The sequence below is a fragment of the Haemaphysalis longicornis genome, unplaced genomic scaffold (genome assembly GCF_048455015.1).
Source record: "Haemaphysalis longicornis isolate Haplotype H1 unplaced genomic scaffold, Haemaphysalis longicornis Haplotype H1 scaffold_1, whole genome shotgun sequence".
NCBI lineage: Eukaryota > Metazoa > Arthropoda > Arachnida > Ixodida > Ixodidae > Haemaphysalis > Haemaphysalis longicornis.
The window spans coordinates 400,643,646-400,669,412 of record NW_027526203.1 but is presented as its reverse complement, the minus strand read 5'-3'; the positions used below and the strand labels follow the sequence as shown (position 1 = coordinate 400,669,412).

General features: G+C 49.0%; 1 protein-coding gene across 1 annotated transcript in view; it reads right to left on the bottom strand.

The window, feature by feature from the left end:
- L (zinc finger protein Lobe) overlaps nucleotides 1-25,767 on the bottom strand; it is a 203,644-nt gene that overhangs the window by 143,270 nt on the left and 34,607 nt on the right. The window contains exon 3 of the mRNA XM_077686806.1: nucleotides 17,654-17,803. Coding sequence (XP_077542932.1) covers nucleotides 17,654-17,803 — 150 coding nt within the window. The remainder of the gene's footprint in view (nucleotides 1-17,653; nucleotides 17,804-25,767) is intronic.

Genomic DNA, 25,767 nt, shown 5'->3' with positions numbered 1-25,767 from the left:
TTCGTGTTAAAAAGCGGCTTCGCTGCATGCCGATGAAAGCCGTCGTGAACGATGGTTACTGATAGAGAAACAGTGTTAAACAGCTTCTGTGGCAAAGAAATAATTGTAATTGAACTGTGTTAATTAAGTTTAAAGGTGAACGTAATTTGAAGTTTGACATTACTATGTCAAACATTTCTAAATTTTCTCGACTAGAATGAAGTCATCAAAGTAATAATCAATACTCCAATGTTGCACTCAGTTATAGATTTACTAAAAGAATTCGAATTGATTGATGTACAAAAACTGTTCGACTATCCCCTCCGTAAAGCATTAACAAAGGAGCGACTCCATAACAGAAAATAACAGAAATACATTACTGAACTTGGCCAACTTGACTCGGAATAATTCTGTGTACAGCATGAGAAATCTTGAACACTGGTTTGCACCCGCCAGCCGGGCTAACTATGCGAATATAATGTTAATCTCAATAATACTGAGATTACTCAACGTTCTGATTGATTGTGGGGTTTAACGCGCCGACGCAACGCAGGCGATGAGGCGCGCCGTAGTGGAGGGCTCCGGATTAATTTTGACCACCTGGGGCTCTTTATCGTGCGCCGAAATCTCGTACACACGGGCGTTTTTGCTTTTCGCCTCCATCAGAAAAGCGGCCGCCGCGGCCGGGAATCGAACCCGCGACCTCGTGCTCAGCAGCGCAACGCCTTAGCCACTGAGCCACCGCGGCGGGTCACTCAACGTTCTATACAAAAGCACTACATTTTGTTTCTTACACTGCCCCTGCACTGTATTTTGCATAGAATTGTTTTCCATTGTTATATATGTACGCAGTCGTGTCGTTTTTTTAGTATTGCGACTGTTCCGTTGTGCATTGCACTGCTACATTACGCTTTTTAGGTCTAAAACGTATGACTTACACATTTTGAATGCTGCAGTCGAATGGTGTACATGAAATTATTTGCTGCTGTATTTGTTCTGTACGCACTGTTGTCGAAGTAACCAGGTGGTTGGAGCTTTGTCAACCTGCAGAACTGCAGCTTTTTTTCCAACCCCCTCATGTACAGTCGTCAAAACAGTTAACAACAACAAAAAACGTGGTGCCTGCCTACGCCCAGAGTGGCAGCTCCCGATAGCTACAGCCGCATGTTTGGCGCCTGGTTATCGGCACTCACGGTGCTGCCCTACTGCACTCGGGTGCTTCAGCGCATGCGCACAGCCTGGCTTAGCAGCCCGAGCGCTATCGTAAGCAGCCGCTCTGTGCACACGCTGGCACCTCGTTTTTTGTTCTTGTTAACAGTTTTGACGACTGTACATGTACATGAAATAAACTGAATCTAAATCTGAACCCGCATTAGTAGCTCAGTGGCTAAGGCGTTGTGCTGCCGAGCCCAAGGACGCCGATTTGATTCCGGCCGCTGCATCCCACGTGTCGAGATTCGCAGAAATTTCGCTTTGCCGCAAAGCGTGTTCTGTTGAAAAATTCTGCTGACGTACCACGACATGGACAAATGCATATAGGAACGAGCGATATGCATCTTCGCTGTAAAAAAATGACTTCACTACCATGAATTTAGCAACTAAAATTGTGATAACAAATTCTTGAATAAAGCAGAACAATCAGCTATAACACAAACTAAAACCTACGGAACGTAAGGAATAGAATAACACGTTTTTATTCAGGGTATTTTTACATAGACTTTCCGTACGCGGACATGTCAGCCCATGAAGGGTTAGCACCAGGACATTTCAGTGCAGGGAGATTTCGATACAGCAAAAGATTCTGGAGCGTCAATGATTGATCGAAAGAAAAGAACAAAAAGAAAAACAATGTCTCTTGTTGAACTCAATTAGAGGTTTGCCGATGTACCTGTTATTGTTTTTATTGCGCATTATCACAAATGGACTCTATTTCTTCGAAACGATTTCTCCTGAAATGATACACTAAGCGTGGTTCGTCGATCCCATTTTATTGATTGATGTTTCTTCAAAATCTCAAAGAACAATTTTCGTAAAGAGTGTGTCTGCGTTGTTATTATGGTTATTTTACGCATAATTGTTACTGCGCCTATTTTTGCGAACGATTTTGTCAGTAAATATTTATTAAGGATCGTTTCTCAATCCTCCTTAATTAATTCACTTTTCGCCCAGATAAGCTCTAACATTCTTTTAAATATTTTGCTGAGTATCAACGTTCTGTTTTACAAGGGTACATGATGTGGGCTTAAGTGATATAAATGAGCCGGGATCAGAGCGGCACCACTCACGAGTGGTGAGCGGGGCTCACGTGAGTGGCGCCCACACTCACTCGTGAGTGATGAGAGGGAGGTGCGTGATTGCGCTCGTGAGTGAGCCTGCCGGCCTATGCACCCAGTTATTGTGTTTGTGGTATTTAGAACAGCGGAAAGTGTTTCAAGAGTGTTGAAATGCATCCAAAGTGCGGAACACATGCTACAAATAGCAAAAAATTTGTTTAATGTGTTTTTATGGTCCCGACGTCTCATTGAAGACAGCCACAGCCTAATGAAAAGCGTTCTTCGAAGGCCTGTACGTCATGTGGCCAATAGCTGTTCCACGTCCCCCCTTGAAAGTTTGACGTTTCCCCATGGTCCGTACTGACCCAGCAATTGGAAATCTACCTCGCAGACAAAACAACGAAGCTACCGCCTATGGCACACGCGCACTGAGAGGGAAAAGGTTGTGTGTGGCTGAGTAAGAAACGTCAAAAATACGTGGCCATTTCCTCCTCGGTCGGTGCGTTGCTTCTTCGCAGTGGTCGCGCGCACCCGATCTTGGAGAATGTGTTGCAGCTGGGCTCTGCCGACGAAAGGGCGCCCCGCGAACGACCGGGCACGGCGGATGTTTCTGCTCTCTGTTACATGCCGCCGGCGTCGCTTGTACTGCTACGGGCGCCTCTTTTTATTATTCACCGCCGCGTTCCTCTTCTTTTCCGCTGTAAATTATTCACGCGCCGGGCGCGCAGTCGGCGAGCCGCGTCGTCCGAAAGTCTGCCCGCCACTGCCACGGCACCCGGCTGACCTCCGAGCGAGACGGGGCGCTCTCCGTTGGCCCAGGGGTGCTGCCCTGGGGGCGCTCCTTCTGCGCCTGTAACTGTCATCGCGGCATGCGAGGACGCCGGCACAAACTTCCGTTTAGTTGCGGAGCGGCCCTCACCGCATTTCGTGGTTTTTACAACCGTTTTCGCGAAGCGGCCACGAAAAAAGCAGCGCCGATGCTCGCAATTTGACCTTCAAACCGAAGGGGAGGCGGGAGGGAAAGATAGGGCGAGGGTGAAGGCGGGTAAAGCAAATTCCATTGGGCACAATTCTGTCACACATGCTACCTGTACATTCTGCCAGCACCTGAAGCACACCGGCCCTAACTAGGCCTTTCCTACGGATATAACAAAGTTACTTCCTCCTCCTCCTCCTCCTCCTCCTCCTCCTCCTCCTCCAGCTCCTCCCCCTCCCCCCTTTTTACCTTTTTGCTATTGTATCACCCCCTCCTCCCCAACAGACCGTTTCGGTGCACCGCCCGCCTTGGGGAGGCAAATTACAACCGCTGGTAGACTTTCCCTCTCTGACATAACACTTCTACTAGTCTTGCTGTTTGATGCCGACCTGTTAGCCTCCTCTCTTTTGTTTTTAATAATATTAACCGTACTTACCAGTCCGCACTCAAGCTTCACACGAAGGTCGCATTTTGTGGTCTATTTTGTTTCACAACGGGTACAAGGACGGTACTTACCTGTTTATTGCGAAAATAAATAAAAACGATTTTTGCCTATAAGCAAAGGCGCCCAATTTGGACGTGTGAGCTGATTTTGGAACGACGGCGCCACGTGGCATATGCAAAACGAAACGCGCGATGGCGATTCACGGTAGAAAGGAGCCAAATGAAGTAGCAGACGGTCAGAAAACCTATTTTGTACGTATTTTATGATGGCGACAAATAGTTACATAAGAGCTCATACGAATCACAGTAAATTATTCCCGCAGTTCATCGCTGTCAATACGAGTCATCTAGTTTCAGATCGTCTGTCGGCTGCTGTGCCAGGTTACCCCGGTTTCCGAAATAAGGCTCCCGATTCTTCGTTTACGCTTGTTGCTTTGTTCTCGTTTTACTTTTATTATTCTGTGCGTGCGTGTCTGGGCTTGTGACATGACGTCATAAGATCATTTACAGCTGACGAAAAGGTTGCTGTGAATGATCTCATGATGCCATGTCACAAGCGCTGACACGCGCGCACAGAATAATAGACCACAAAATGCGACCTTCGCGTGAAGTTTGAAAGCGAACGAAGCAGCGGTTCGCTCAGGAAATTTTTCTAAAGTGTTCCATTTATCGATGTAACACCCTGTATATACCACCCACATCTATTATTCTGTACCTTAATCCCCTATCTCCCCCTTTCTGCTCTAATATCCCCCCCCCCCTCTTAGACAAGCAGACCATCTCTGCGCCCACCTCGTGCCAAGGCAAATTATGTCTGCTGGCATAATTTCTCCTTCCTTTCTTGATATAATGAATTCTTGCTCTCTTGGGACTCGATTCCCGCCAAAATGAGCTTGAGGAGCGCATTTATAAGCGCTCTGAGGCTGTTCGACGCCGTTATGCTTCCAAGAAGCTCGAGGCCCGGCGCTGCCGTTCGGGGACGAACGTAGAACGCATATTTGCGAACGAAAAGCAGCCAAAACGCTCTAAGAAACGGGATGCTGCTCTCGAGCATCCTTCAGGGATGGGCTAGCAGCAGCAAGTGGCGGCGTACGCCTACGCGGAGTCAGACTGAACTCCGAGAAGCTATACACCAACAACTCATTTGGGGACACGTGTAGCGTCCACGACAGGCTCAGGCTGGTTCTTCTCGGGCGTCCACTGGATCCATGATCCATGCTGCTTTTAAGTACCATACCAAGAACCCCTCGCGCTACTTTGCGCTCAACTGCAGTTGTGACCTCCTTGATTTTTCGCATTATACCTCTACTTCAGAAACACTCCCAACGCCCTTACGCCACCCATTACCTCATTCAAAGCCGCATGATTGGGTGCATTGTGGTCGTAATGCCAAGCGAATCTTTGATGCTTCCCTTGTAGTAAGGTCAGCCCGCTTATCTACCTGCGCGATCGGCATCGCTAGCGACATTACGGTCTCCCTCTGGAGTAAGTCTTTGATGAGGCTTCATCGTGAGCCCGCTTCTCACCGACCAAGAGTGGACATGGGGAACTGGTAATGATCGGCGGAGATTTTAAGAGGGATATCCTTGAAAAAAAAGTGATGTAAGATTATTTGGTGGTCCTTTAAGAATGCATGAGCATTTAGCTTCCCTCTCTCTCGCGTTGCGGAACCTTTGCGCGTCGCTCCGGCAACAGAAGTCAGCAACGCAGAGTTTTTTGCTCACTCCGGGTACACAGTGGCAACCGTGTTTAGCGCTCTAACAGTCGCAGTGGTTAGCATCGGCATTCGCTGCCTTTCATCGGCATTTCCTCACATTGCCGTTCTCTGTTCCTTTACCACTCACTTTGTTGACAGAGCGACGCAAAAATGAATAGAGCGCCGCGAAAAGTTTGCATTCCCGTTTGTTGTTCACGGAATAATAATAGGAAGCGCTTCACTGTTCGATTTACGCTTGACGTATACAAACCAGTGATACTGCGTTAGAAGAGGTCTTAGGGAATCTTGAAACTCGTTTAACGGGGATAAAAACTGCTGCCGCAGGCGAAGTCGCCGCTACCAAGCCGCCAACAGACATATGTGCCGCCTCCTCACACATTTGACTGAGATAAAACAATGCAAGCTGTATGAGTCCCCCAGGTGGCATATCAGATTTTTTGGTAGTTTCAGAAATCGATAATCGCACCTGTAGATCGGGTACAACCCGCAGAGGCACTTTTGAGATTTTGGCGACGGAAAATCTGGGGGGGCATCAAATGTTATTCTGCTGAGATACTTGGAGAGCAGCTCGAATTGGGATGGACCTTGATAACACTCGAAAGTGGATGCCTTTTCACGTGTCGGAGAAGAACACAAGGTGATTCTTGCGCATGACAGACGTGAACTGGGCCCCCTCGAGTTTCTGCAATGGTTCCCCATGTTGACGTGCATCGGGTATACTTTTAGACAGATCCGAAGTGCCTGTGCCTGCGCGCTTTTAAGCATGCGTAAGGAGGGTCGCCAAAGGTTACAATTGTGCACTAGTGCTACAAAAACAATAACAACAAAAAAATAAAGAGCGCTTGATATAGGTGCAGCCACGACGAGACTGACTGGCCTCGTGATATCGACAGACGTGGCTGAAACGCTAATTTTCGTCGTAAAGCCCATTCCCCGCATTTCAACGACGCGCCTGAGTTACCAGCTGACCCAGTCCCCGCGCATCACAGCAATGGCGAGCCCTCCTCAAAATCCTCGTTTCAAAAAGTTACCCGATGATCCAAACGATTCTCCCCCGGATGACGATGATGGCTATGGCGATGCGGATTCCCGGACACGTATATAGCGCGCTCGAATGGGCTTACAATCCGGCAAATGTTTGCTTGGAGTGCCAGGCAAACAAGGTATTCTGATTAAAAAAAAAAAATGCGCGCTGCTTAGTTCCGATCGGGTGTTACGCCTGTAGCTCGTTTGAAACAATGACGCCTCCCAGTGGTGACGCTAGGATAAACACGGATTACAGGTTGTCAGCTTCTAAACGAAAGAACGCTCAGCAAAGCGTTGTAAACGGAGCCGTAATAGGGGTGCCTCAATAGTTGCAGACACGGTTACCGTCAGAGGAGGACGTGTTGGAGAAAGTAAGAAGAGTGCGGAGCTCTTGAGAGCGTGGCGAATGCGGGAAAAGAATGGCTAAGAAGCGGAGGGGGTTAACGAAGAGGGTTGCAGGCCATACTTGAGCGGTGTATCGCAAGAAGCGGCGCTCGGCGATATTAAGGAAATGAAAGCACAGGAAGGCGAAAGGCGAGTGCAGCACATGAGCGATCGATGTTAGCAAAGAATGCATTAGATAATTAAAACCGGGGAAGCCTCTCATTAATTCAGAAGCAGATAATCAGAAGAACACAAGCCTAACCGGTGTTTTTAATCTTCCGCGTCCATTAAGAAAAGTGTCTGGCCCTGGCCCCTCTTGCTCCCGAGCGTTTTCAAGCCAGGAGTTCGCACGGGCAGCGCGCTCAGCCAGTGCCGCCACATTTCGACGTTTATTATTCTTGTGAGCAGGAGGATTTCCTTAGGGCCTCCACCCAGTGAGGGGCATCCTTAGTTCAAGGTGCCTCGGTGCTGGATCGTCACCAAGCCAAATTAAGACGAGAAAGAAGTGGGCTTTGCCGGGCATATAATGCGCAGTACTGACAACGGCGAGCTACCAGGGTAATGAGTGGGTACTATGAGACAGGACTAGAAGGACGGGAAGATACTAAAACTCGATAGAGGGACGAAATAGGAAAATTATTGGGGGTAAGAATTCGTTCCAAAATTTAGTAGAGAGACAGCGTTTGTGGTATCTATTTCCGCCTTGATTCAAAGAATGAGTTCGGACATCGCAGGACAGAAGCAGTTGAAGGTCGTTGAGGGAGGCCTTCGAAGTGACCTGACATAAATATGATGATGATGATGACGATTATGATGATGATGACGGTGGTGCTGGTGGTGGTGGTGATGACTACACTTCCCAACCTCCTACACTATCATAGCCTGCGGTGCACGTTTATTGGCGGAAAGTTATGTCTGCGCGTAAGAACACCAGGATAAGGCCACCAGCACCTTCGAGGAGAGGGATTATTCCGGGTCTCTACTATATCGCAATCCTGCCTTTAGGTACCAATCTTTTAAATAACAGAGGTAGCATAGTGTTCGTTCACTTGGGAGTACCGAATGCACCTCAGTCCATACGAATTGTACGCCGGACTTCTTTTTCGTGGTTTGGATCAGCAGTGGCACGTTCTCCAAGATCAAAGGTGATATTTATTCACCTCTTCAAGCCGCAGCGTAGGCTGAATTTTGTTTCGGAGGGGGCCAGGCCGGGCCGGGCCCTGACAAAAAGGGGAAGGGAAGACATGAAATGAAAAAAAAAAAAATAAAAATAAAAAAGGAACACAAACACAAGCCTCAAAAAGGAATCAATTCGAGTCAAACAAGAAAAAAGCTTCTGGAAGCCGCGCCGTGCTCTACATAGCCTTGTGATTTTGTTCATTTTTTCTCCCTAGGAAAATTCCGAAATGTCTGAGTGTAGTCAGTGTCATGTTGAGAACAAAAAGTTGCCGGATACGGTTGGTGCGTAGGTTGCTAAATATGAATAATTATTTGTAGTTATTTGATCTTGGGCAAAGTTAGTGACTTTGTCCTGCCCCTTTTCCGCGCACGCCAGTGAGGGTTCACTCACTTCATTATTTTGGCTAAAGGTGAAGCTTTATGCATGCATGTTTTCTTAATATTTATCTGTAACCCTACGACAGAGCTTTCCGAGTACAGTTCCTGAAGCATTCTTCGCATTTGTCCTCCAAAGTCACTGAAAAAGTCAATCAGGTGGTTCAAATATTCTTGAAAAGCGTACAAGACGCCAAATGCTGCCCTGTACGGCACATGATTCCCATGTGCAGTCAACTTTCTCATTGGTCTGCCGAAAGACTGCCATACAACTGTGGGCCCCTAGACTAGAGGCACCCGCGCTCTGCTCTAATTGTCAGTATGAGTAGTAAATCCCTCCCCCCCCCCTCCCCTCCTCGTGTCTCCACCAAAACAGGAGCCATTTCAATGAAGCTCACAACCAGCCATGCTCTCGCTGATGCACTCGTGCAACAGGTTGGTTGAATCTGGACGGTTTTCGTTGCAGTTAGCAAGAAAGTCATACAAACACATATGCATCTGCGATTGTTACTAACGAGGGACTGTCGTACCCTGGCTTCGAAATTCTCGCGTTTTCCGGTTACTACCAGGGAGTCACAGCCTGGGGAAACCACGTGTCCAAAGCAGGGTGTCGAACAACTGGAACCGAATCGAACCGAAAACCGGAACCGAAACGGTATTTTTGCCGGAACTGAATCCGAACCCGAACCGATTTTTTTAGCACACTGAACCCGAGCCTGAACTGAACCAAAAAACTAAATAACGGTTCGCGGTTCACGAAAAAAACGGTTCGGCCATCCGCAGTTGATAATGCGCAATCAGCGCTGTTCGGGGCATTTATTTGTCTTTAACGCACCATCAACGTCGGCACTTCACACTCACTTTCCCCTTGATACACAACCCTATCAACGCGAGCTATAGCTTCGTCGTCACAACATGAGGAAAGGCATGCGCGCCAATGTTTCAAAGGTATGCTACTGCTGGCAGGGCGAGAAGATTGCAAGGCTGAACAAACGAGATGTCACAGTCTCGGCAGCCTGCAGGAGATATGCCCTTCCCTCGCTGCGGCTGTGCAATGAAAATAGGGCCGCAAGACTGCTGCGCTGTGCAACGGCGAAGGCCGACACCCAAAATGTGCATACTTTTTTCATTTAATACTTCCAAAGGTCGCACTCATTCGTACTCATTCAAAGATTGCACACCTGGAGAGTGCAAACACTTGAGTAGTGTGACCTCCAAAAGCTGCTCGGTGGGTGGTGAGCCGTTGGCTGCTAACTGCAAGGATGCGAGTTCGATCATCGCACCCGGCTGCCGTTTGGTTATTTAATGGAGAACGAAGCTACCTCTGCCACTGAAAAGAAAAATTTACAACCAGTGCATACTGCATATTACGACATGCGCAGCTCATACCTGGCACCTCACTATAGACAACTAGAAAGCAAACTTTTGTCAGCTCAACGGGCCATGAAACGAATAATGTCAGGAACAACACTCAGGGACAAGAAACGAGCTATCTGGATCAGAAAACGAACTAGAGTAGAAGATGTCATTGTTAAAATAAAGAAAAAGAAATGAACTTTCGAGGGAAATCATTAGATACTCTTATTAATTTTACCATTATTTCAAATAAAAAGTTGTTCGAAGAGCTTGGAAATGTTTTTGAGCATGCCTAGCGAAAACGTCGCCTTCGTGAACCGGTGCACCAACCGTAGCTACAGTTTGACAAAACTTGTTGCTGAGCGATTTGGTTCGTACTTGAAGAAATAAGAAAACGTGGCGTTAATCAGCAGTGGACGATGACAACATAGGACGGATACAGGTGCCCGTATCTATGGTATATTTTTTTCGTCGGAGTACTTTTTGTTTCCTTTTTGTCGTCAGCTACAACTTCCGCGCATATTACCCGCTCAGTCATACGTCCTTCGACTGCGGCAGGGCCAACGTCAGGAGCGCCCACGCACTGTCTGCTGTTTCACCGAACACGGCTGCCACAGAACAGGAAGGATTTTGGCTTCCTCGTAGACGTGTTGATGCATAGTGAAGAAAGCAAATCCCCAAAACTGCTTAGGAATCCAGTTCTCGTGCCAAGCCCAAGCCAAACGTGCGGGTCTTCCCATAATTAACCTCCCACGACTACATGGATTACCAGGTGCAGTTTCCTCTCTAACATACTTACTAAGAAACTCTATAGCACGCACCTTCTCCTTTTGCAAGAAGCTTTACCCCCGATCTTGCAGGCACTACGTATTTCGTCTTGGATAAAAAACGGCACTAAAAAGGTACACGATCCATCCAGAAAAAGGCAGGCCGGTCCCGCATTATTCCATTTGTCGAGCTCTAATACTTTCCGCTTTTTCTGCTGTTTTGTATTTTCATGGATGCTTTGTTTTCGGATATGCGCTTCACTGACTAGTCTAACTCACTACTCTGCTGCTACTGCTACTGGTTCTCGGGGGAGGGGGGGGGGGGGGGGTGCGGATACTGTTGTCGACAAACTAAATAGCGCCTCCTCAAACGAGTTCCATCTCGTGCTTTACGAGTCCCTCCCCCTACTCCCCGTCTCCCTCTGACCTTTACTCCCCCTCCTTCGCCCTGAGTTGTATGCTGGTGAAGTTTGAGCGTTTAAATGCTGCGGCTGAGACGAGCTTTTAAATATCCCCAGTGCACTTCCTTTTCTCTCATTTTACCTCAAACCATCACAACAAAGACAGTCTAATCACCCTTAAGTGTGTAGTCGCATAATCTGTTATAATACTCCGCATCTTAGGGTACGGAACGGGGGCGATGGTCAGGCGTAAGGGAGGCGTATTCGTAGTTACGCACACATCCGTAATAGCAGCTACCTCAAAATGCATCCCAGTATCATAGTAATAATGAGTGACTGAGCATTAACTAAAGCTCACTTTAAACAAAGTTTTCGCTCATACCGTCTAGTAGATGACTGCTAACAAATTATCCTAGGTGGCCAAACAGTTGAATTCATAGGTAGCATTTACCTGGCTCCTGTAGGATTATTTCACTTACGCTACAACTGATGAAAAAAAGTACACCGCTGGGATTTAAACACGTCCCCAGCTAATGGACGGATGGAACTCAATGGTATCCAGGCCTAACGCTAGGGGTTTAACGTTCAGCGTGATGGGCGATTACACAGAGAGGATGGTCATTTCAACAACAGAAAAAGGAATCCGACAAATAGTTATGACCCTTGTTGGTATTAAGTAGTTTCGAGGACGACGACAAGGCGGCTGGGCGGGAAAGTATACCTGGCAAATCGTCCCTACTTCATGTGTGTTTTTTTTTTAAATATCCGTCCTAATTTCTCACTGTTGCTTTTAAAATTGCGCTACGTTTATTGGGAAAAATCAGTATTTTTAATTCACCAGAATTGTAGTTAGTCTTCAGGGTCGCTTTAAACGGCAAAAAATTTTTCGCACTTCGCTAATAATTCAGCTCATCTAACCGGTTCGCGAACTAGTTCAAGCTTACCGGATCGGGTTGTGATTGAGTAGAACCGGAACTGAACCGAAACAAAATTAATTTACCCGAACCAGAACCATAACCGAACCGATATAGTTGTAGGTTAGACTCACTGGTTGAAAGTTAAGGAATTCGATTCCATAAAAACATTTAAATCGTAACACAAAAGTAGCAAGTTTGTATTCGATAATAAGTTACTATTTCGTCCATATGATATAAATAGAAGATCCGGAATGCGGTAATATTTCAAGTATGCCCGCAAATTTAAAGCTCTTTTTCTTGTCTACATTAGGTTTGCACCAACCACGGTAGGTACGCCGCCCATGATAGTGTTCGAGCCTAATTTAGGGCCTCCAATTTAAATTGTGCAATTACTGTTTATAATCTGGTGAGCAGGAATGCCTCAATCATCTAATATTTCTATGGACGTTACTTCTTGGAAACGAAAGCACTCTAAACTAACTGCGTTGCAACGCTTGCCTACTATACTCCGCGGCACTGTAATATACGAAACAAGATATAAAATCGAGCACTGCTGCTCTGCAAGTTTGTCGGGCTTAGAAACGAGCTGGACACACGTGTGCAACAATTTGTGGTCCACCATTGGCGTATATTGCAGGCTGTATATGTGAACACCTCGCACACTGACCGCTCATACGTTCTGATTTATAGGTCTCCCAACTGTGGCTGTCAGGCGGTCAAGGATATCCCGACTTATTTTTTTTTTATTTTTTTTTTCAGCCACAGTCCTCGGACTTCTGCACAGCCGCACTGAATGTTCAGCGATTAACGAAACGTGCGAATCTCTGGGCGATGGTGATGTCGGCGTGCGGGGTGTTCTCGCGCTGAATTTCTCTAGAAAGTTTCCGCAGCCCCCGGTGTGGTCCATAATAGAGTTCGCCTCTGCGCAGAACGCGCGGCTCATGGGAGCTCAGGAAAGAAAGAACGAGATGGGATGCTGTGCTCGCGAGCAGCGAGGTGGCCTCACGGGCGCGTAACAATGATCAATACCGGCAGGAATGCCGTCTGGTTACGGGCCCTGTCTCGAGGGGGTGGGGGGTGGGGGCTTTATTTTTAGAGGCGAGTTGCCGCTGTCGTCCAGCGCCGTCGAGGTGTCGCGCGCAGGGCCCTTTATAATCGAGGCCTCCGCACAAGGAAATGGCCGGCGCGCGCACTCCGGTTAAAGTCTCGCGTAGGTGTCCGCCGCCGCCGCGTTCATTTATTAGGGCCGTGGGTCCGGAATGAATGCGTGGCGAAACCCCGCGGGGCAGCAGCCCGGTGGCGCGCTCTCCGGGGCCGTCGCCATGGCGACGCGCGCGCCACTCGGTTTCTCTCGGGACGAATGCAAATTACTCGGGTGACAATTGGAGGGCCGCCGGACAGACGGACAAACAGGCGGCGGCCGAGAGGCGCACCTTGCAGGGCGCCGCGTGCATGTTAACGCTCCGCAGGCCAGGTTGGTCGCAATGAAGACTTATGGTTCAGGTGAACGGTTCGCTCAGCTGGCGTCCGTCCCTCCGGACGCCGCCACCTCTCAGGGATCTCCCGCGTATCTTCATTAGCTGTCCCAGCGCCGCGCCGTGTCGCCTTGGATCATTCCGCGCCGGATTTCGGCCGGTGCGCGAGCTGTGCGTGAACGACCAAGTTCACCTCCGCGTTCTCATTCGTGCGGGTCTTGACGGCGCTCGGCGGGAACTGCATGCAACTGCTTTGGTCCAGCTCGAGAATGTTTTAAACGAGATGCGACCTAACTTTGCATTGACTGCATGGGCAGCAGTCACGACCACACGTGACTGCTGCCCATAGGGTGACTGAAAAAAAAAAAAACAGATGTAACTTAATGACACTCTGCCTGCGTCTGGAGTCACTCCGAAAACTCCTTGTAATATTTCGTCCTCTGACAGAGGGCGAGATCATAGTTCCAGCAGTGTAGTGACAACTACAGCAAAGGTTTCACGTTCATAAGGTTTCACGCTCATAAAAAAAAAAAAAAAAACTTGGTAGCGAGAGTAGACAATTTTCAGAGAATACACATCACTGTTGACGCCATTTGGTCGGTTTATAGGCCAAATTGAGGTGGCCGACTACAGTTTGATTTGCCGCGACTTTATCTCCAACGTAGAAGCACGTCAGCGAAATTTTAAGGCGACAACCTTAAGAGCCCCACTCAGCTAAAAAGCGCCGTTCTGTTGTCTGGTCAAGGAAATGGGCGCCGCTGTAAAGACTAAATTGATAAATAAAACATGCGTGATCGTGTGGGATTTGAACGCGGGTCTTTACACCAGCACCCGGATTCTCCACCGACTGTGCCATCCCAGCACTTTTTGACTTATTGCCGGACTTCGACATACTCGTCCCGAGCGGTACAACAAAAACTAAGCCCAGTTCCACACAGTGTGAAACCCGCTGAAACAGCGGAGCTGTGGGTTGTCTTTGCAAATATTCCATCCAGCCTCTGCTTCTGTCTTCTGCGTAATGTTAAAGTCGTCTTAGTGACTAATTGTCATATAATTTGTTTCGGGATAGCTTCGACGCAACAAGATTTACGGTCGTTTTTTGTAACCATACGGCAATGTATTGGCAGCAGCCGGAATTCTGTAACGTTTACAATTTCACTGTGAAGTAGCTAATTATCACAAGTGAATGAAACTCGGCCTGATGGTATAGTCGTCTTAGTGGCTAGTTGTCGTACAATGTTTTTCGGGATACTTTCGACAGGCCAAGCGTTACAGCCGTTTTCTCTTATCATACTCCCTCCGTAGATATCCACGCTTCACTGCGCAACAGTCAATGAGGGAAAGCCACCTTACAAAGACTAAGCTTAGACCGATTTTTTCAAAGGCCAACTGCACCCAAATTTCACCTCGGCCAAGCTTAGTACTTTGAACAAACAGTACGTACCACCAAAGCAACCGGGACATGACTGGTAGCCCTGTGAAATGCCTGGTTAATTAATTAGAAGAGGTTAAAATAGCTCCATCGCAGATGACGCTGCACCTGCTGGCAAACAGGCATGGAGCGGAAGTGACATTGCGGCCGGGCCTGCGCTTTTTCCTACGGCCAGCCAGGGGAAACGGCCGAGCGCCGCTGGGCCCACTTCTCCTAGGGCTGCGGCGACGGCGAAGCGTTGCGCGCAGGTTCGCTCCGACCGGCTGGCCGCGTGCGGCCGCTCGCTTGTCGGCTGGGCCGGCTGGAGCGTCACTTCAGCGTAGCCGTAATGGCCGCGGTCTTCTCAATTTCGGTTCCAAAATTTCCAATTTTTGATGGTCGTTTCCGCTGCATATACGCGTATTTCAGTTGTCATATTTTGTATCTTGCAGCATTTTCAGGCACACTATACGAAAATAACGTTTTCAAGAGGTTGACATTTTGAGTGCAGTTGGCCTTTAAAGGGGTCGTGAAGAGATTTTCAAAAAAAAAAAAAAATTGTGTTTTGTGGGTCCTTATAACTGTGGAACCTTGATAAATAAACAATGCATACCAGTTTCGTTTCCCGATATCGTCAAAGAGGGGGAAAAATGCAGTGACGGCTTCACCGAGGCTTTGCTCCTCAAAATAAAACAAGGGAAAAAAAAAAAAGAAACAGACGAAGCGGAGGCTCCTCACTAGCATCTTTATGGCGACGTCTGCATGACGTCACAGGATTTCGTTTGTGCGGCTGGCGCCCGCCGATCAAAGCTACCGCCAAGAATCATGATTGTGCGATTGTAGCGGGGCCTCTAGTTCTGTTAAATCGTATCACTTGAATGCTAGCGCGGAGTTACACACACTGATAAGTATGTTTTGAGGGTTTCCCCTTTTGCGCCGCTGCTCCCTCTATTCCGTCACTGCTGACGGCGTGTAGCGCGAAATTGACAAGTTTTTCTTCTTTTTTTGCGTTTTTTTTTCTTAGAAACGTATTTAGTACCTGTAGTGGAGCTGAGCGAGTTACCAAAGGAGAGTCCTTTCACATTGAAGAAGGTTTTATTTAGTCTTCGTGGCGCATGAGCGACACGACCGGCCGGTCATTTTTGGGTTATCACCAGGGAAGCAGGGAGCTAAACTAGCACGTTTGGTACTTATATTTGGTACGTGGTATATTCTCGCGTTTGAACACTATTTAGAATTGTCAATAGCTTTATTTCATGAACACCTTGAACTCATGGACGCCACTTATAAACCACTTAAAAGGAGGTAAAAAAAAGAGTCGTGTGCAATCAGGCGCGGAATTGCGCTTTTGGTTATCAATTACAAAAACTGTGGACCTTGAACTGGGTATAATATGACAATGTCGAGCCTTGAAAAGTGCCCTGACAATTACTGCACCACACGTGACTCACTTGCACTACAGCAAGTTCCCTGCTCATTTACTCCACTCTGAAACATGCGCGTGGTTGGGACAAAGTGACCGATCGCAATGATGAAATCTATCTATTTGTGTCATGGGTACACCTTTAGTGAACTGAAATGCAATACAGGAGCACATAGAAATGGCGACGGTGCACGGCCCTCCTCTCACCATGAGGACCATTATTCATAGTATTGGTCACCATTACTTATTAGGGGTGACCACGATTTCTCCGGTGGATAACATGGGCAACCGCAGCTTACTGTGGTGCGAGGGAGATTGATAGAGCGTAGTTCAATGCTCAATCACTGAAGCCCGGGCTACTGCTCTCAATTCTGTTGCGGTCGTCTCCCTACCACAACTGGAAACTTCATCGCTGGATATGCAGGCATGCGGTTCCAGGGAGGAGGGTGCGCTGCGACCAGGGAAGCGCAAGAAAAGTCTCCCGTGTTTCCTTCCGTTTGAGGGGATGGTTGTAAAGGCCTTTGGTTTTAGGGCTATGATTAGGTGGGAGGGGTAGTGGAATTTTTCCAATGTTCATTTGGCTTGGAAATGCGTTAACGTTGACAAATTTCTGGTTCTCCCTTTCTCTATTTTTTTTATTTTTCAAAAACACTATATTCTGCCTCCTCCCACCGCACCCTGTAATACATTCTCCGCCCCCTCTTTTGGTCACCCCCAAGTGTGGTCCGTCCTCCTGGGGTGTCCGCACAAACACGGTCGTGTGTGCGCGTGTCGGTGCAGTCCCCCAAGCTTCGTGTTACAGTTCAGTGAGGCTGGAGCGGAACTCTCTCCCCCACATACACAAGGTAACAAAAGCGTCCCATCGGTCTTGATTAATGAGGTTGCCGAGGCAACATAGACGTTCCCTGGGCGCAGCAGTTCAGCGCCGAGAAGCGCGAGCTGTCGGGTTCTGCTAACCTTGTCAGAACGCGTGCATGCATTCACGTGTAGACAATGCACCAGATTATACCGTTACCCGGTCGTCCGGGATGGGCGGCTGTCGCTGTAAGGATCGCTGTCTGAACTCATCAAGTTTTTCGTGGAAGCCACTGGTCACAGCACGCGAGTGAAAAGTCGCAAGGGCCAGCTTTTACATGCGCGCTGGTGGGAGTTGGAAACGTGCGTTTAGGGGAGAGCGGACGTATGCCTGTTCTAAACTATGATCTCCTGAAAAAGATAGAAGAAAAACATCAGCCGAAAGGCAGCTTTGAAATGTGTGGGGAGGCTGAGTAGCAACATTATGCTTTCTTTTTCATGGCCGGGCAAAACATCTGGAAGACATGATTGGTTTTTTGGCTGCAACAGTGGCATGGGCTGCTGCCTCTCTTCGCACCAAAAAGTGTAAACGGAAGGTAGTGTTACGCTTGGGGAACCGCCACTTGTTCATGCAAGCCCCAGGAAGCCCGCTGCTGAGGCGCCGTGCTCGCGGGACCCGGGACAGCACCGAGGTCGCGCCTGTCCCGAGTCCGCAGAGCGTGCCGCGTTGCTGGCAAAAGAGAGAGCGGGCTCACCGCGGCTGCAGTCGACGTTCCTGTGAAGAAGCAGGCTGTGCAGGCTGTCCAGAGCCACGCCGCAGCTGTCACAGCGGAACGGGGGACCCTCTTCGTTGCCTCTACCAGGTCGGGCCGCCTCGCACAGAGCCTCCTGGCCTTGGTCTGAGCCTGCGCCCAGTAGTGCATCATGAAATACGCCCGGACCACTACCGTGTTTGAAAGCACGGTGATAGAGTCACCGGGCGGATTTCGAGGTCGCCAAACCCCTGGACAAATTAGAAGCGAATGGAAGGATATAAAACAGAATGCAGAAATTGCGCGATACTTTCCGTGCCAGCCAGTTTACGGCCTGTTTAAGTGATAGCACTGAAGGGAAATAGTAACATTAATTAACGTGGAAAACAGTGCGCGTTGGCACATAATTTAGGCAAAACAGCACAAAAAAAGACAAGGAGAGAGAGAGATACACGACAGGGAAGGGACTGCGCTGAACTATCAACACAGCGCAGTCCCTTCTTTGTCGTGTATCTCTCTTTGTCCTTGTCTTTTTTTGCGCTGTGTTGCCTAAATAGTAACCCTCTTTAAGCACACCCGAACCATTCAAGTATCTGCTGTCCACGAGCCAAAATATTCTACCTTGTGTGCCCGGTTCATAGTTACAGGTTATACATTTCATAGTTTCGGGTTATACTACCGTTATACATTTGCAATGTCGCACACAAAAAAGAAAAAGAAAACATTTACCATGGAAAACGTATAGACTATACACAATGAAGTGAATTAAGCTGTCTTCATATAATAAAAATGGTTCGTCAGCTCCTATGACGCCCGCTTTTGACGCAGATTCCAAACCTAAGCTTATTTTAACACCCTCATTTATATACATCTTTCACCCAATACCCATACAACTGCTTCTCTTGTAAATCTCCCTGCACCACTTACCAACTCGTGTGGGAATGTCCCGACCACCCAACGCCCCTCCGTTCCCCATCCCCAGACACGGAACTTACCCCCACGGAATTCCCCATCCCCAGACACGGAACTTAATTCATAAAAAAAAAAAGTCAGGAAGAAAGTGCACCACTACTGCTTGTTCGTCGAGCGAAGTGTCATGGTCACGACCGCAAATTTGCTGTTTAATAGGAAAAATGTATCATAATGATTGTCCTGGCACACTAAGTCTCTGCCAGAATGGTAACTGGAAAGCAAGAACAGTCGACGAACACTTAGTTTTCATTTTATCCCATAGCCGTGCTGTTAGATTTACATGTGAGCTTCCAGACAACCGATGCATGTTCCAGAACGGGACGACGGACAGTTCAGCACAGTTTGAGGGCGTGCCAAGAGCTACGGAATTGTCAAGACATCCTGCACACTAGCTGCGCCCAAGTGCCGCAGAGCTTGCTCTTTGATAGATGTAACATGCGGGGGATAGTAATGTTGTCATCAAACAAGCCACCACAATCAGGGCCATTGGAGCTTGAGACAAAGTAAAACCTATACACTACTGAGTACTAAAAAAAAACAGGTGGTCAGTTTCACGTGCGTGAGAAAGTACTTTGGTTTACGTCACATTTAATATCAGTTTATTTCGTGCAACTGACAAACTGTGTCAACACCTCCTTGCAAATGACTACAATCGCCAAGACACCAAAATCACTTAAAGAATATTGAGTTCATCAGTATAAAATAAAAAGAGAGTAGAATACAGGGCGAGGAACAGACGCCTGCGGTGAGAAAAAACGAGCAATAGGACTGCCGACCATTAGCAATCTGCAGTCCTGGTGAAAATTAAAAGTATGCTGGTTGCCGTATATACGTATAGCAGCGCCAGAGCGAAGACCTGAAAACCGCAAAACCCACGGTGTTGCCGCATAAATAATAATTTTATTTTATTTTATTTGATTAGGTAGCAGGGCGGCAGCAGCCGCAGTCAAAAGCTGGGATCCCTCAAGGCTAACTAGCGCAACATTGTGCTTTCATTTTTGCCAAATTTCCCCATGCATCTTTATATGGTGGTCTAAGTCACGAGCTGTCGATATAGTAAATCCAAATATTAGTGCGCTATCAGTATAAGTGTCATTTCGCAGAAACCCGTCGCATTAGGGTTAAAGTCTCGGCCAAATTGAACAGGAGGACAGACTGCCGAGAGGGGAGTCTGTCTGAGTGGACTGAGTGCAGGGGACTGAGTGCAGGGGAGGGGGGGGGGGGTAGGCAGTGAATTCAGCTCTTAAATACAACTCTGCCACACGACCATAATCGCCCTCCTGGCGCTTCCCCCATGCACCGCGTTAAACGGAATTATTGCTCGCAAATATGTTCAAAGCATACCAAGGACATGTCTAAAATGCTCACTGACCAGATTTTATTGGCACCTGAGCAGTACAAGTAGTCGTCCTTATGTTCCTCTGTTACACAAACAGAGAAGCGACCGCAACCAGCCCCTTACCCTTTCGCCATTTTCTGCATCCAAGTCGTTGGACTCTAATCCTGGGCAGCCCCTCATTCGAGGACGAGCTGCTGTTGACGCAGCAAAACCGTGGCAGCATCCACGGCACTCGGACTTCCTGGACTTGGATTCCGAGCCTCCTTTCTCCTATCCTTCTTTCCTTATTTTAAAGCACAATCAATTCGTTCAACCACCCTTACCATCATTATGAGATACTACAACCTAGCTATGAGCCAAAACCGGTGAACTTTTTATAGACCGACTATTGGTTCATATTAGGACGTAACGCGCCGAAGCTTCTAAGAAATAGGCGCGCTGCAGTGGGTGGTTTCCGTTAATTTCGGTTTTGGGGAGATATGTAACGCACACAAAATCACGTTCAAATCGGTGGTGGTGGTGGTAAACATTTACTGAGTGATGTGAAACAGGAGGTTATGCATGAGCTGACCCAGACGGGGAGCGCATGTATTTCGCCTAAGTCAAAAATGCAACCTCCACCACGGCTGAGAATAAAACCCGCGAAGTCGCCGCAGCACAGCGCATTAGCGATCGCGCCACTGCAAGTGGGCGATACATTACATTTGCTGTCTCTGGTAAATCTGTAATTACTGAGCAATACTGCAAACTCGTCCTCAGATGGGGTAAATGGGAGCACGAGGAAGGTGGGGTCTACTGAAAGCGCCAAACAGAAATGTCCTCTAAAATGCCTTGGCTTGCCTCCTTGTTCTGAACTCTGGAGCACCGATGGAACGAATTAAGCGCACAGGTTTTTGAGACGTAAGCTTCGCGCTCCCTGTGACGTGTTGGAAAGATATTTGATGCCGCCTCAACGCATGCGAAGCCCAGGCTAGAGTAGATGGCACGGGGCAGTTGCCAACGGGGCAGCCTCATCGGCCGGCTGATGAGCGCCGGCTATTAACCTGTCGCCAGGGCAGAAGCTGACTCGCTGACCCCGGCCATTCGTTTCCCCGGGCGGCGGGGTGTCAGGGCCATGCCATGACGCCCCGGGCCGCAGCTCTACGAACTTCTAATCCCGGACCCTGATTGCACGGTTTTACGGCGCGCATTCGGCGTCAGCCTGGGGCTAAGCCGTGGCGACTGGAGGTCGGCCCCCGGGGGCTCGCGAGCAAGGCGGCTGCACCTTGCGACGTCTTGCTCGCCGCCGTAAGCCGCACTAAAGCAAAACGGACAGCAGCAGAGAGCTCTCAGAGAAGTCATCCATCAATTGGAAACAGCGCCGAAGCGCGCTCGCCGTCGCTCGCTTCTCCCGCCGGCGATTCTGCTCCTGGAGCCGAGGGCAAAAACAAGGCATCCCCCTGACGGTGAGACTTATAAATCACGATTCGCGGGCTCCCTTCTTCCCTCGCCGCGGCGCACTGTCGCGTTCTGTTGCGTGCTGCCGAGCGCGGGTTCCGCGGCCGACCCGGGCTGCCGACCAGGGCTTTCGACGGAGCCCGCCTTAAGCATAGCCCCCTTTCCCCCCCTCCTCCCAGACCGCTCGGACACCGAGCCGGGGGTTAGGGCGATCACTGGTTACAGCGCCGGCCGCGCCGGTTGAGAAACCATCGTCGCAAATGCTGGACGAGCCGTTATGCGTCGGAACTATAGCGAGTTTTGAATGATGTACAGCGGGAACGGAGATAGTGAGGCGGGTGACCCGCTGCCAAGGTCAATTCGTACTCTGGGCTGTTTACGTGCGAAGATTATTTGCACTGCAAATATGAAATGACAAGGCTAACGAATATGATGGGGTGGTTGCCATTAATAAACAGAGAGAGAAAAATGAAACTGTGGCTAGGAGAGACTGAAAATAAAAAGTCCCTCTCTCTCTCTCTCTCTCTCTCTCTCTCTCTCTCTGCGAGAGAGAGCTTACGCATGCTAAGCGCGGCCACTCACCGTTTCAGTCGATGCGTTCAGTGAGGGAACATGTTCGCGTATATATGTCACGAGGACATTCTGTATCGCAGTGGACTCGGGGTACAAAAGCGACCCAGTAAATATATTTGCCAAATCATTTGAGTTTACCGAGGCGAAAATAGTTACCAGCTAAATGCATTGTATCTGGATACGGTGGTGAATTGTTCCCCCGGACTTGGTTGGTTCATGCCTGTACGCTTGCGCACTTATCGGCAGGCACCATCACTTAAAAGTAGGGATGGAGTTCTCTGGCAAGAACTTTGCTTCCAACAATGTAACGGCGCTGTCACACAGCCGCAGCTGCTGACAAGTACCTGACACACGACTCGGTGCCGCGACGCGAGATTGCGGCCTGCGTGCCGTCTCGCTCCGTCATTCGTAGCAGGCGGCTCTCTTTCGCCTTCCCGCGTTAGCCGCGTACACGAGGTGGACACGGCGCTGTCGACCTGGGTAATAGGTAAGTGACCCAGCCCTCGTCGCTGGCTCGCGCTGCGCGGGATCCGCGGGGCTTCGACTGCCAAGCCCGAGATGCAGCTGTATCTTCCAGCTTCGGGGTCGGTGGCGAGACGTCCAGAAGCGGCTGCGCGCCCACAGCGCGCTCTCGCCAACCGAGACAGATGAGCTAGTTCCGGCAAAACGGTGCGGGCCAATTCACCAGAGACGGGGCGGCCAGATACGCGCACCCCTCCAGTGGCCATCCGTCATTGCGCTCCGCGGCCTCGTCCATCCCGCAACGGAGGCGCATCGGCGCCCGAACTCTCCTATTCCAGACCCGAAGCCGCGACAATCAAATAAATGGGCATCCTGTCGACAGCGGAATTGAAGCGCAGACGGACGAGCAGGACTCGTTTGTCGAAGACGGCGCCTGCGGGTTCCCGCGTTCTCGAAACGTGTCGCTGCGTCTGTGCAGTTTTTAACAAGCAAGCGGTCATGACTGGCGGCCTGCGTGGAAGGCAGGGAAGACGGAAGGGCTAGCTTTCGGCCTTTTCATAGGCTCCCTACCAGCCGTGGTATCCAAACGCTCTCAAGCGAGGCCTATAAAAGCAGGCTGGGCGAATCTGAATAGCAGAAGAATCCCGCCAAAAATTCGAAAGTTCCTTGAAAATCCCGTCGGCATACATACGGCGTGAAGCTCTAGTAGTAGCATCCGCATTATGTTACTGAGTCGGCTAATGAACTTTTAATCTTAATGAACACATAATGACTTCTTTATATGTGTTATTTACTACCAGGAGGCCCCCTGACAGTTAAAACTTTCGGACCTTTTTCTGTATGAAAAGACAAATAAATCGAAATAGAATAAGAAAAAAAAGGCTGACGATTCAGGTTCTCCCTAATGCGAAATTTTGTTTGCAGGGCAAAGCATACAACCTTCTGGGAGACGGCGCGTACGTTCCGCGTCTCACAAAGTGATCACCGCATTAGCGAACGCATGAAGGTGCGTGATATACTCTGGCGTTGTCTCGTAACGCATCGCCGCAGGGACCATGTCCTGAGCCTGTCGCCATACTTTCATCCCCCGCTTTCCTGCTGGCTCTCTCTTCGGTGGCCTCCTCACTCTCTCGGTTATTTCGTAGCCCGTCACCGCCGGAGAGAAAGTCTCACGCCGTCTCAGCATAACGTCCCCCCCCCTCACACTTTCGCCATACTTTCCTCCCCTGCTTTCCTGCTCGTTCTATCTCGTTTGTCTTCCGTGTCCCCTTCGTTCACTCGGTTACAACGAGGCACGACGGCGCCGTGAAACCACAGGAGTGGGCACTTAAGTGCTGCGCACTATAACGGCAGAGCCAGTGATTCTTCCCCCTTCCCTTCCGCCAAGAAATGATTGATACGCCCTTCGATAACAAGACGACACAGTTGTTTTAGTCTAATGGATAGGCAGATCATACCACGTTACAACTTCGACGAGAAGCGCTGCTGCTATCACTAAGGCAATAGTGTTCAAAGAAATGGATTTCAAGTTACCCGCTTGCTGCTCCGCCTCGAAGAAATGGCGAGTTAGGAATTCCAGGTCAAAGCACGATAACATGCAAGACGTTTCAGTGTGCAGCCCCCATACTCTCTAGGAAGTTCCCGTTGGGGCATCTTCACCACAGTGCTCCCGAATGACCGATCAGGAGCGGCCTAGTGTGCAAATTTGGAGAATGACGAGGCCGAACATTAGATATTAGTGAAAAAGGGCATGTGCATTGGGACATTGCGCAATGCAATACAGTCTTGCACGCCTTGCGTGTTGTCCCTGCGCGTATGCACTGTTTTTAGTCAAATCATATGTTGGGCGTCGTCACTCGCCGAATTTGCACCATAGGCCACTTCAGTCGGCCATTATGAAGCATTGTGGCGAAGACGCCCTACGGGGACTTATAGTGCACGGCGTGCAACGGCGTATCGATGGGCTTTGTTCTTATTTGAGGCAATGTAAGTGGCTAAAATTGGGTGAACTTATCTCGCCTGAACTCTCAGTGTCTTGCGAGAAAAATGAAAGGCACAATTTGTTGGTAATTTTTTTAAGAAGGTATCACGCCGTTGCGAACCAGTCAAGAGATGGCGGAGCACCATTGCTGGTAAAGCAGCTCGTGGCTAGCGCCTCTGATTGATGTTGATTTGTGCAGTTAAACCTGGACATAACAAACAGGCATCGAGTTAAGGCGCGTGGTAATGAAGCAGAAACGAAACCAAAATGCTAGACAACAGTGATGGTGAACTTATTTCAAACTGCGTGATTTACGCCTGCTGCTTTCCCACAAGATTAGTCACCACACGGCACTCTAAAAAAGCAAGGTCATTTACCCGCCTATTGACAAACGTAACTTAAGTGTCACTTTTGCCCTTTGACGCCTTTCAGTGCCTTAACGCGTTTGAAGAGCATCCTGAAAGGGCGCCTTTTCGCGAACATGATGGTCTTTGCCGCACTCAAAATTGTTGAGGGGGTGCTTGCTGGCATACTGAACCGGGCAGCGACGTTTTTCTTTCTCGCCGGTGAAGACGGCATTTAAAATTGCGAGCTTGTCTTGAAAAAACAAATCGTTTCGTTTTCTGGAAGCAGAACTCATTATCGACGAACTGACTTCACAGATGGTGCCGCAAACGCGCGACAACGCGGCGACAGGGAGACCTATATGCACCTAACCGGCACTGCACTCACACTGGAAATGCACGGTAGTTTGCGGTGCGGGCGAAGTCGCTAAATTGATGAAATTCTCCTACCCCTTTTTCAGAAAAAGTGCAAAAAACAATGGCTCATCAGCGTAGCGAATTCGGTGCGTCAAGGTTAGCCGTCGCAGCGGCTTCGTTACATAGAGGTCGCAAACACATGGGTTTCACTGGGGCTGGAAATGGGGAATTGAAAAAATTCGTTAAATCCAGGAACTCGTTACATAGAGGTTCGTTAAATCCAGATTTAAGTGAAATGATTTCATTGCAGCTGTTTCTTCAAGCCTTATCGTCACAACACAACGTTGTTCTATATTCTCAAATAATATGAGCTCCAGCTGCAATCACACAAAGCTATTTAGGTAATCGGTTAATTTGCTCGGCATCAGAGAGAGAGAGAGAAAGACTTTATTGAATTGTCCTGCGGGGGGAGGTGGGCGGGAGCCACTCAGGGCCTGCCCCCTCCTTGACGTTTCCTAAGTCGTCCCTGAGACAACGCCTTGCGGGCGTCTACGAGGTCGACGCGCGGAGGGTCGTCGGGTGTGATCCCTCAGACCTCCCGTCGGCGCCTCCCTACGCTTCTGCCCTGCAAGAGCAGCCTCGAGCCGCTGGA